Source organism: Thermobia domestica, chromosome 11 (assembly GCF_964235325.1).
Source record: "Thermobia domestica chromosome 11, izTheDome1.hap1.1, whole genome shotgun sequence".
Taxonomy (NCBI): Eukaryota; Metazoa; Arthropoda; class Insecta; order Zygentoma; family Lepismatidae; genus Thermobia; species Thermobia domestica.
The window spans coordinates 217,770,613-217,784,058 of NC_137464.1; the positions used below are offsets into that span (position 1 = coordinate 217,770,613).

At 34.5% G+C, this 13,446-nt stretch overlaps 1 protein-coding gene across 1 annotated transcript in view; it reads left to right on the top strand.

The window, feature by feature from the left end:
- The first annotated feature begins 1,213 nt into the window (after positions 1–1,213).
- The window catches only part of Dgkepsilon (diacylglycerol kinase epsilon), a 47,989-nt gene continuing 35,756 nt past the window's right edge, over positions 1,214–13,446 (top strand). The window contains exons 1-3 of the mRNA XM_081731635.1: positions 1,214–1,327; positions 6,621–6,858; positions 11,032–11,203. Of these exons, the coding sequence (XP_081587761.1) occupies positions 6,676–6,858; positions 11,032–11,203 (355 nt within the window). The 5' untranslated portion in view covers positions 1,214–1,327; positions 6,621–6,675. The remainder of the gene's footprint in view (positions 1,328–6,620; positions 6,859–11,031; positions 11,204–13,446) is intronic.

A 13,446-nucleotide genomic window follows, 5' to 3' on the forward strand; every position in this document is an offset into this window, starting at 1 on the left:
AACGCATACTCTTTTGATACAATGATGCCTAATTTTACATTAATTTTAAAAAAAATACCTTCTTCTCGTATGTCCCTAGTAAGGATATTTATGGTGATTTTTTTATTTTTGAAAGGGGGCTATAGCCCCATATAAGTCACTGGCACGTGCAAGTAGCATTAGAATATTAATTCTGTGACAGTGGTGAAAAATCTGACACCCACTGGCATTTCCGGAACAAAATTTTGAATTTTTATAAAGATCCATCATCGAGTACTTCGCCCCCTGTGCCCCCCTCAGACGGTGCGTTATCAAAATAACATTCCAGATTTAAAAAACGCATACTCATTTAATACAATGACGCCTAATTTTACATTAATTTAAAAAAAAATACCTTCTTCTCGTACGTCTCTACTAAGGATATTTATGGTGATTTTTTTTATTTTTGAAAGGGGGCTGGAGCCCCATTATCAGTCACTCTTACACGTAAGGTCATTGGAGCACTAATTCTGTGACATTTGTGATTAATCTCACGCTTACTGGCATTCCGAAAATAAATTTTGAAATTTTGGTAACATATCACCAACCACCTTTTTACGCCCCTTGCCCCCCAAAAGGGGGACCTTAGCAAAACAATGTTTGAGACGGCTTTACTAGCTTTGAGGATGAGTGTTTTTGCATTTTGCAACAAATACAACTCATTTGCTCCAAAATCTTTACGAATAATTATTGAAGAAAATTGCTTCTAAAATTTAACATTGAATCTCCCATAAGGAAAATGAACTTTCGTGTTTACACCCCTAAAAGGGGGGCTAAACAGCAATTTTCTCTTATTTTCTTTACAAATTCGAAAAATTCAGATATTTATCAATAAGAGTGCCAAATTTTACATTAATAGTGTATAAACTTCATCTTCTCCCAGCGCTGTAGAAAATAACACGAATTATGGAACAGTCTGTATATATATATATATATATATATATATATATATATATATATATATATATATATATATATAATAAAATAATTATTGAATTGTGACCCCACTTGCAGGTACATTCCTTAACGGTTTGCGTCAATGTCACGCACAAGTTGCAATTGAATTTGCAATAATAGGCATATCATAGTGCATTTTTTGCATTGCGTTTTTCTACGCGGAGTTTTGTGAATATCCATGCAAAATGACTGGTTGCTTTTCTTGTGTCGTCTTCATTAGTGTTTATTTATGTTGGTGGTAGGACACCTTGACACTTCAGTTGGCACCATTGAGTATGACTCTTATGTTTACATTTGATCATCTGTAAGGAAGAAACAGTATTAAATGTCTAAATTATAACGTCGCTGAGCAGTGAGTAATATCACATAGATTGATGTTAAGTTAAAATAAAATAGTTTTGTACTATATTTAGTTTCTTTGCTATGGTTATAAATACAAGCTGGTTTCGGCTGTCAGTCTGTTTTGGTCTTGAATTCTGACAAAATTGATACTGGAAGATAATGATTTTGGTTTCAGAATTTGAAACTCATGTCAGGAATATCATAATGACAACCAACAGTTTTACTTTTACGAAATTTATTGCATTAAGTTCATTATGTCTTGTTTCTTGAAATCGAATGTTCTGTAGTAGGATTCTCAATTCGTTCATTTATAAACTAAGACCATAAACAAGACTATTGATTAATATTCATATAATTTTTAGATCAACTAGTGGTTCTGAATCCGCATAGCTTTATAGTACATATTGTTTGGAGATTAATGATATGTCTGCCAAAATTAGGAAAGTGTACGGTAAATCCATTCAAAAAGATTCGTAAGTAAGCAACTTACCTTTGCGGACGCCATGTATCCGACTAAACTACGAAGGTAGAAATAATATAAACACGTAAATGTTTCTGAAATACTTGTTAGCACTTTTACACAACAGATGCACATTAACCATTAACATCATCCATCTACTTCAAGTTCTTTGCTGTCACCCCTATGTCCTAATTTTGTATGTTACTCGCCTGACTTCTCTCCCTCAGGATCCCATCGATTTTTACGACCGCTTTAAAAGGATATGGTAGAGTAGGGGGATATAGTATACATGAAGCTGCATCAGTTCCCGAAGGAGCAGGACGCTCATACTTTTAGGGATTATTCATTGAGTATGTACGAACTTACAAAGGGGGTAAGAAAGCGACTTTTATTTACTTATCGACTGATACGAAAATAAAAAAGAACGTACCTGTACTTTATATCTGCATGTGTAGTGCCTTGTACTTTATCTATGACTATGTGTGGGGGAGGGGGAGAATTTAACGCATATCACATGTCTTGTGCACATGGATACTTCTTACTATTGCACTACGTAGAAAATTTATGGTATTTCATGTAGAAGTGGTAATAGAACACAGAAAAAACGCAGATAAGGGGGTTCTCATGTATACTATTACCAAAATCAGCACAACTTCTGCTCTGCTTGCATATTATCAAGCACACAAACGAACAAATTATCCATTTCTGCCAGGTAAACTTTCAAAATTTTGCTAGAGACGGACGACCAACTTTCGAACTTAACTTTTAATCTGTACACATGTTACCGGGTCATAATCTGTAAGATCTGAGTGAAGTACAATATACAAACTAGCTTTGATCTGTGTACAATTTTAAAAAATAAATAAAAATTACAAAATCTGACAATGACTACACTATAACAACAAGTAATTGGATGCCCACCTGCTATATTTGTCAAAGAGCCTGCTCTGTCGGAACTTCGTACTGCAGTTAGAGCTGCCACCCCGTAATGAGCCGCTATTCTTCCTGCAAAAAAAGTCCACTAAATAACCAATAAAATTTGGGCACATGGTACGACACCGCACACGAAGATCCAATTCATGTGAAAGATGTTCGAATAGGTTGGAGTCGTGACTCTGATATACCTGTTCATGCATTGCACATTGTACAGGGATTTAAACATCCATCGGTTGGGGGACATAATTATATACGACATAGAGAATTACAGGATAATAATCGTAAAAAATAGAAATAGGATGTACCGTAGTTGTGTGTACTAACCAAATTACACTATCTATCTATCTATCTATATCTATATATATATATATATATATATATATATATATATATATATATATATATATATATATATATATATATCACTATTGTTACAAAAACTACGTGAAAACCCGCATAGAAGAAAGTAAAGTTTTAAGTCTAGACCGTGACGAAAAGTGCCCGTGGGAAGCTCTTGGAACATAGACTTTAAAAAAAGCATTCAGTTGAGCTTTTTATTATTATATACAATATGCTTGGTTTATCCAGTATTTTCATTTTCCTAAAAACCTGAAATACGAATACAAGTAAGAATCAGAAACTACTTTCCAGATCTCTGTTTTTTTATTTTATTTTATTTTATTTTTTTTACAATAAACGTATTGTTTTTTTTAGTTTGTTTTTTTCAGCGTGTAGTTTAAATCAGATTTAAGAGATTTTTGTTTTTCATTGTGAAACCTGGAAGTGATAGACTTACTACCAAAGAGGGATAACGGCGGAGAAAAAAGAAATATATTCTTGGGGGTTGCTGAATCCACATGAAAAACACTTTTTTTTCTATCTCTTACTGATTTTGTTCATTAGTTACTCAATAGAAATCAATATTGAGATAGTAAGTGGTAATAGATTGCTAGTGACGACTTCCCTTTTCAATAGAGGGAAAAGGTCGAACATGGAATTTATTTTTCCTAACTCCTTGTTAAAAAACCGTTTCTATGTATGAATTACCGATTTTGTACTATGACTATCAACATTGAAACCACTATCCACTTCGTACTTTGCTTGTTTATTAAAGTTTAGCGTCCCTTTTTTTTAGCACCGAGACTGTGTAAGACATGGACCTACAGTTAAAATGGAATCTCAACCACCTTAATGCGTTCAGTGCTCTCTTACTGGGAATGGAACCCGAGACATTGTGCACTAGAAGGCGCGTGCAATAGCCACTAGTCATCTCATCGAAGAGGGCTTACCTCCCAACTTCAATAGAGGGATAAAAACGGTTGTGGTACGTGTTCTTGGAACGCTATAAAGAAAAAAATCTTGCTACATTTCAAGTAGAGTTGCCACACTCTTCATAATAAACAATATGTTTTACATTAATCACTTCTTCTTTTGCTTTCATACATGTCGAAAGAACGGTTGGTTGAGCTGGGTTTTAGCGTCCCGTTCAGCACTGAGGCTATATGAGTCGTGGACCTCCACGTTAGCGTGGGATCCAAACCACATTATCTCCCGGCGGCAGTCATGCCAACCTGAAATATTATATAATCCCATCTCTAGAGGCAAAATTCCCATTTTGGTCTTGAATTTTCCACCTTCTGCAAATATTTTTAAAATATAAAAAAAGTGAGGTTACTGTATGTCACTCATTTTCTTCAGTATATATGTGTGAATTCAGACCTTCTACGTTAATCAAACTGTTTATGAATAAGCAATTAAGAAAGAGAATTGAGAAATATTGACGAAGACTAATATATTTTGCTGTTAGAAATTAGTATTTCCATCACACATTTCTGTCGTAATCTTCGATGGAACGTAACGCAACTAGATAAGACAAGCTTCATTCTGCAGTAATTTCGTATGCAAGATTGCTGTTTCTCGTTTTTTTTTTTTTTCTTTCTTTCTTTCTTTCTTCGTATACCAGAGTTACTAATAAGTTTTCATGGCGCTTACTTTTTAAGATTCCCATCCACTATGTAAATCACTTCCATACTGGCATGCATTTTACAGTAACAAAATTTGAAATTAGCACTGATTTCACGTCATTGAATATCGAACACTCATTAGTTTACTTCCCGCTCATAGAGAATTTTGTTGGCGCTGAAATGTATGAAAATTCCCATATACGTTACCTATTGATACGAAATTTCCCTTTATTCCTATTGAAGAAACTAATGTCAAAAAGTCCCATAAAATGGGATTTTTCGTACGGCTTGCCGTTACTGAACGGCGGATGGGCATAGTTGTTTTATAAAAGTTTCTATATTTATGCCTACCATAGTTTGAAAGTGTAAAAATTGCACAAGTTATTACATATTCATGTATTAGTAACTAGAAAAGTTACAATAGAAGAGGGGAGAAAAGAGCGACTTCTTAGCTCCGGGTTTTCTCGAGGTTCTTCCGTTTCCTTCCACATTCGTCATTGCACCATTGCATCATGACTGTCTTCCTTATCGTTGGTGCATAATTGCCGGACGTTAAATTCAGAAACAAAAGCAAAAAGATTTCGTCGTACGTTATTTAAAATTTTGAGGTAAACCGTGACAGTTCTTCGTAAATTAACATTGAAAGGCTATGTTAATTTTCTCCTTGGCAAGGGCACGTCAACGCGCCCAAATTATACACACGAGTTCCCTGGTTTTGGTGTGTTTTAACACTATCACATGCTTCTGTTTTACGCAGCTTGGCAATACAGTGACATGAAATACAATGTAAGCTCTCGCTACACGAGTCAAAACATATGTTCTGTATTTTTTAATTGATTTATTGCCCCCAAACTCATTAGTGGAGCACCCGCGCCAAAGGAAGCGTTAAGCGCAATATCTTGAAAGTTTTATCCTTTAGATTAAAACAAATTCGCTTTCAGAACCCAGTGCAAAAGGCTCAAGGATTGTTTCATAACTATCAGTGAGGATCAGTGCTACTTCCAAGCTTTACATCTGGCCACCTTCTTTCCTACATGAAAGTCCGTACATAGGCTAAAGACCACGACTAGAAAAGCAAATAGTTATGATAAATGGGGGAAATGTGAGAAACCGTCAAAACCCAAATACATGGTACTTTACGGCATTACTAAATTTGGAACACACAAATTATGTTCCAGAGGTAAAGCTTCTGCTATTTGTGCCGACGTGGTCCTTGCGATAGTTATATTGATTGTACCGTCAGAACTATTTAGCTTGTAGAAAGACGCTTCTCGAAATACTTTTTTTTTTTTCCTCCGATGAAATTGTGGTTGTACTTGCCTTTGATGCAGGTTCTATGGTCAATAGAGGTGTGTGTGGTTCGAATTTTGCTTTAAACTCAAAGATCCAAGTCTCATGAAGCTTCGGTGCTAAAACAAATCCACTGTCGTCGTCGTCGTCATCATAATCATAATCATCATCATCATTATTATTATTATTATTATTATTATTATTATTATTATTATTATTATTATTATTATTATTATTATTATTATTATTATAAACAAATATTATTATTATTCCTCCCAAGAGCGGACCCTCCATAATGAACTTTTTTGTTCCGGCAAAAATATACTGTATGTATATTATTACAAAACTCTTCCTTTTCGGACTCTTTTATGTACAGGACGAATAATCAAATTCCATTGGTGTCAGTTATTCAGAGGTTGTAGTGTATTATTATTATTATTATTACTATAGAATTAGATTTCCTACGCATCGTAAAGGAAAATCAGGTTTTCATTGTAGTTTATCAAAACGGAAAAAGCAAAAGAAAAGACTAGCCATCTATTCAAGACATTAATTAACGTTGTCTTGTTTTATATTTGTGATATTTTTAAGTAATACATTTGCAATCTAAATGTTATTAAATGCCATATATGTATTTTTGTTTATTTCTAGAGGTTTCCAGAAAATCACTTTGAGCGCACAGGAGAATGCTGTATAATTTCATACAAAATGTGGCATTTCTTTCTGCTTTGGGGCGAAAGCGTTACGCAAGTGGTTATAACAACAATGACTACGTTGCTGATATTTTTTATCACTGTTAACCTTATAAGGCATTTTATGAGAGATCTCCATGTCCCTATTCGAGATGCTTCTAAAAGACATAATTGGCGATACACTAGTTTGTTCTCCCAGGTGAGTGTATACGTTTAAACTCTATTGTGTGTATATTTTGTTAGAAACTCATCGGCATAGAATCTGGAATCTCAAAAATCAGGGGAGGTAGAGATTCTCGATGTTTCTCGTTGTATAGTGCTTACAGAAGCTAAAAGACATTTTTGAAAATCAGTAGAGACAAGTATGTAGTTAGCTATTTTAATATATACGTTCCTGTCCATTCACCTGTGAAATTCAGTGAATATGTTTTTTATTTCATCTGTTTATTATTATTATTATTATTATTATTATTATTATTATTATTATTATAACAACTACTAACAGAATTAAACTGACACATGCGCATAACTATTACCTTTAACTTGGAAATGTGTCTAAATATTTATTAATGCCGAAATTTTCAATAAGAAGCTCCATCTTCTTCAGCAACTTTTGTTATTCTTATTATTTATTTATTTTTATACTTAAACACACACTATTGTTTTAATCACATTCTTATGACTTCCATTATAAAATGAAAAAAATATTCCATGTACGTATATGGTTAAGATTACATGTAACATTTTGAAAACAAAATACCTAAACCATGCCATGATAGATATTTCGTAACAAATGTAATAGCTTCAGATAATACTAATGAAGTGAAATGAAATATCTCAGTTTAACGTCTCACGATTATGTCGTTTTAGGCTGAGGGAGACGATGATTGAGGCAAGTGAATAATAATGGAAAAATTGGTGGAATGAGAAAGTGCGAGGAAACAGGAATACCCCGAAAAACACACGCACCAGAGGTAATTGCTCTATCACTGAGCCAGCGTGCCCCCCTAGATGATACTAATGTTCCTGTTCCTATCACTTATTGTGACTTCAATTATATTGTAAAAAAATTATCAGTAACATGCTGGGAAAATTATAGTAAAATACATTACCTTGTTCAGTGGTTTACAATAACTATAGAAGCCTTAAATACTCAAATGATTTGTCAGTTTCAATGGTAGTTCAAAATAACAGTGTATTGTACGTGAAACTTTTCAGTCTGGGAAGATTCCGTAAGCTGTGATCCTCTTGATTTGACAATCCACTCCACATGTTGAACTAACTTGAATCCATTTTAAATATTTAGCTACATTGCTGAATTATTGTTGCTATGTTTCTCATTTTGGCTCTGTTTTAACTTTTACTTTGAACCTTGCACATACTATGATGAATTGCGTACAATTTGAAAAGCTTAAATAAAAATATATTCACGGAACGTCACAGGTGACTGCTCACGAATATGTTACATGTTCCTTATGGTAAGTAACTATAATTGTGCCATAAATCCTTGTTAGTTATAGATATTGTAGTTTTATTTGTTTGAAATATAGTATCCCCTTTTGTCATCGAGGTAGTAAGAGATGTGGAATTATACTTTAATATCTATAGTAATAGCGTCATATTTATTTGATCCAGATGGCTGCTTGTAAGAATGACGTTTTTGTTCTTGAAAGAAAACGAATCACTGCCATTTCCAGTGAGCATTTACAACATGGTAGACTAGCTTAGTGAAGTTATATATAAAAGCAGTTCTTAATTTATATGTCCTCCGTGATTCTTCCTAAGTATTTCTACCGTTTGTGTTTTTTAACCGTTTTGCCTTTGTCCTGATGATGAGTACATTTTAAGTGCTTCAAATATAAAGTGACTGATTGTGAATACTTGTAATTTAAAACCAATAGAGGTAACAATTGTCATCTTTTTATTTATAACTAGCAGAATACCCTTTCTTCACACAGGGAGCATCTCTTTTTGTATATAAATGGGTAAATTTTAATTTAAACGGTATCGGAAGTGTCACTGTTCATCTCAGCGACCCCGAAAACTATGGATTCGACAGTAATGTTGGTCATTTACGATCATTTTTAAACATATCCCCTTCCCTCCCCATCCTCTAAGTTGCACCGTCAAAGAAATGATAAAAATCATACCAGGCTCAAACCTCATCTATGTGTCAAATTTGATTGAGATTGGTTTCGTGGCTCAAGAGGTACTAAGTCACAAACATAGAGACTTTGATTTTTATATATATGTAGATAGATTCGCCTTCCAGTGCTTTAGTCTATAATATGAAAATACATACAGTAACCTTGCTCTCAGTATTTCAACTGCTGAATACTACAGTCTTGATCAACAGTAAAAAAAGAAGTTTAATAGGTGAAAGGTAAGCTGTTAAAATATTGGGAATTTCGACAGAATGTACGAATAAATGATAGTGTGTGTACAAGGAAGCTATTTACAAGTCTATTGAAAAAAACTTAGATGCTTCCAACACGAAAGAAGTCAGTATAAACCTGATAATTTAATCTGGTGCCACCAAATTTAATCATGATTAAAAACGGCAAGAAAAGAGTGGTTTAAAGGATATGGAGGGTAGCTGACGTTTTTACTTTTTAATTGATGAAGCAACAAGCCACTGGAACACAAGGCGGCTAAATCTAGATGGAACAGCGGAGTGTATACCAAGTTATGCAGCTCTTAGTCGGTGTCATTTTTAACCGACTTCAAAATAATAATTTTAAAAAAATCTCAGTTTGACCTGTAGGTGCGTATGTATGTATATATGTGCGTATGTTCGCGATTATTCGAGAACTGTTAGTCATATTTTGATGCGGTTGTCAATAATCAATAAGCTATTCCCCAGGGATGGTTCTTACGTATAAAACATATAAATAAATGCAATAATAAAAAAAAACTAACTAATTCTATGGCCTATGGAACCCGGAGGTCCAATGCCGCGTTCACAAAAGCTCTCCACTGACTTCTATCACCTAACTGCATCCAGTTTCTACTCTGTATTCCGGGGAGCTCCTCCGTGGCTAAGCGGTTAGCGTACGCGCCTTTGGCGTGGGAGATCCGGGTTCGATTCCCGGCGGGAGCTCATGTGGTTCGGATTCCACGTTAATCAGTAGGTCCACGTCTCATATAGCTTCGCTGCTGAACGGGACGTTAAACTCAAACTCAACTCAACTCTGTATTCCAATCTCTGCGAGATCCATCTTAATATTGTCCTCCCATAAATGCAATAATTAATTATTGAAAAATATTAAATAATTTCTATACAATGGCTAATTAGAAAGAATATCCTGAAATATGCAGCAACCAGATAATCACCAAAGTAAGATGTGTTGCATATATCCAAAATGTTAAGAAACTTTTGTAGCCAGCTTTCTGCAAGTAATTTAACTCTGTTTCGTGATAAGTGTGAAGGACATTGGCGATATCATTAATGCTTACATGCCAGTATTGCTTGACTTTCGCCAGAATATTATCCACTTTTTCTGCGATTGTTCGCCGACTGTTAAGAGTATGTTGAACATCGAAAATTTGCAGAATAAAAGTGACTTAAACTATCTTTTGCTTATTGCTTTCGATAACTTATCTTCTCATGAACAATACAAATTTCTTCACGGGTTTGGGCAGCATTTGGGCCTTTATCGAAATAAAATTGTAAAACATTGGTATTGTGTACTATCTTTGTTGTTGTTGAACTTCCCTTCAACCAAGAGTTGGTGCCGTCTTCCGTCGATCTTCTTTAGTATTTTCCGCTTAGATGTCCTTAGGTACTCTTCGTCTTTCGTTGATACTACCCCCGTCTGACCCATATGCTACTACTGGTCTAACCAGTGTTTTGTAAATCAATATTTTTGCTGTTTTGGATGTTATGTTCTGAACAATTTCATATTGGTATAGTAAGTTTTATTTCCCAACTGTATTCTGTCCTGGATACAAGCAATTGTTCTCTTGCTTCTATCGAGTAGGTTTCCTAAATATTTGAACTTCTTTACTCCCTCAAATTCCTTTCCTCCGTTGTTCAAACTTCTTGTATTTATTTCCCTTCCTACAGCTACTATTTCCATATATTTTGTCTTCGATTTATTTATATCAAGTCAATTTGTTGGCGTTTGTTTCTAGTTCTTCATGCACTTGGACTAATCATCGCTCTCGTTCTGGTTATAATGGCTATATTATCTGCATATGCACATGGGTCTTCACTAAAATTGAAAATAAATAAATAAATAAAATAAAATAATGGTCAGCTTAAGGAAGAACCTGAAAGGATAAAGTTTTGTCTATTTATTGCTAGTTGTTTACGCTGCTAATATGGTCATTACTGCTCTTTTTGTGTAATAACTAATGTTGTATCTTACAGCCTTCATACTGTAGTATATGTGAATCATTGTTGATGACCGATCATGGAGCTTTCTGTGATTGTTGTGGTGTGTGTGCAGATAGTGCTTGTATTAAAGCTGCTGATAGAAAACTAAAATGTAAACTAATTGCATCTACTGAAACCGGATCAACTAAACATCATTGGATTAAAGGTGAGTATAATGTTTTGTCATGTAAAATAAATAATAATACTGTGTCATTAGTATGAAATTAAAGTATCGCTGGAAATTCGAATCATAAGAAATATAACTGAAAGTTATCATGTAATGCTTTCCAATCTTCACTGTGCTCAAATGATACTAAACATTTCTCATTTTCTTATCGAAAAAGAAATTATATGTAAAAGGTAATGATTGGAGCTTACCGTTCTTTTCCAACATCGAAATGTGGATTTACAGTTTAAGGTGGAATCCGAAGCGGCGAAATGCGTTCAAATTTTAAAGTAATCGTATCGAACTCCAGGCCTCGTGCACCAAAGGCGCACGCACGAGCCACCAGATTAGCAGAGAGGATAAATAAAAGGTCAAGGTACCCTCTTCCTGCACTTCATTCGGCACAATCGTATGTGGTCGTTTCGCAACATGATAAAAATGATCCATACTTCCTTGGTCTTTGTACAAGGAGAAGAGAATGTGGTCAGCACTGTGAATTGGCCGCCATTACACTCTCCTTTGTTTTCTCTACGTTCCTGATTGACGAGCTGAGCAAAACGCTGAGCGCTACTTCAGTGAGAATTGAAAAGCGGAATGAAGGGATCAAACGCGAGCCGTCCGTCTGTAGGTAGGTGCCTTACTGACTACGCAACTGTCAAGGTAGAGATGGTCAACACTAACAAATATCTTTAGAGACAAAACTTTTTCGCAACAATTTTGATATTTTGTAGCATTAATTATCACAATTTTCGCATTTATGTCGCATTTATTTTTTTTAAAATGTAGCTTTTTTTTTTAAACGGAACTTGTGAACAGTATATTTTTGGTAGTAAGGTGTATATCTAATACAAAAATGTGGATATACCTTGATTAGGTGCACATTCTAGCTAATGTATTCACTAAAATATAGAAATTAATGCAAAAATCTAAACACTTCCTCTAACCTCATCCTTAGTTAAAGGATAACATGCAGCAAGTCATTACCATTGTTTATTTTAATTTTGTTCTCCTGTCAGCAACAATCATATTATCCTTGGAAAAGAATCTCTCGGCATCAACACTCGAGACTGGCAACCATATTGAACGTAACGAGCTGACAGTAGAAGACCTGTGGTTAATTTTTAAACCGTTTAACAATGATACAATGTCAAATTCCTTATCCTCACTGTTGAGAACTTCAATAAACCTTATTTTTAAATTCACGGTAAGCAACCAACAGATCATGAACATTTTCACCACAAAACAGTCAATGATTTAAACAACAGTTCAGTTTTGTTGATGTATACATCTTTATGAAGTGAAACAGTTTCTGTATCAAATAAACTCTCAGAGCTTTTTCATAAACGCAACGTTTTTAGTTAAATAATATTGGAAATGCGCTTTTTAGTTATTATTAGCAGCCACATTTTCTTTTTCATTCGCATTTATCGCAAGTAATGCCGAATTTCGCAAAACTTCGCAGTAATATAAACTTGATTTCTGGCTCTGAAACGAAAAGTGGCGAAATAATGTGGTGGGGAATTACCTATACTGTGAGGGTTAATCTTGCATGCTGTTTGTCCATCCGCCACGTCAACTGCACCGAATTCAAGCCCAGTCATAATTCGGAGCTTACATTAATAGTGGTTCTCGTTTTTCATAATCTGTGTTGCATAAGAGCGCAAAATCTCGAACTCAGAACCCAAAAATAATAAACAAAATAACCCCTCTATAAGTCTGTATTTTTTGTTCACCAAACCATCTTAATTATAGAGGAAGAATTCAAATCAAGGGTAAAGGGAAAAAAAGAAGGAATGTCACAAAACTACATTTCCGAGTAAACGGCTTTTTAATATTGAAAACCACGTACAAAATGAATAGGGTTGAATTACACGAACGGTCATTTAATAAAGTTAAAGGTTATTGTCCATTCGTTATTGTACGCAGTGAAATAGTACGAAGAGTCACTAACAGATAGGCCAAAGCACTCGTTACAGCACACGCATGGACGTACTTTTTTTCCCTTACCCTTCAAATGTTCTTTAATTATAATGAAAATATGTCTCTTGGTCATCGATTTTCAACATTCACAAATTTCTTCCTACACACCAGAAGATACGACTGCGTCAGTGATGTAATTTTTGTATCCTGTTGAATTCTGCACTAGAATTCACGAAGCGTTCCTGATTGTAAACTCAGTAATGACCCTGTATCAGACTTATCTAAACATTAAAGGATTTTAATCAAAATGTAGAAGCTGTAAG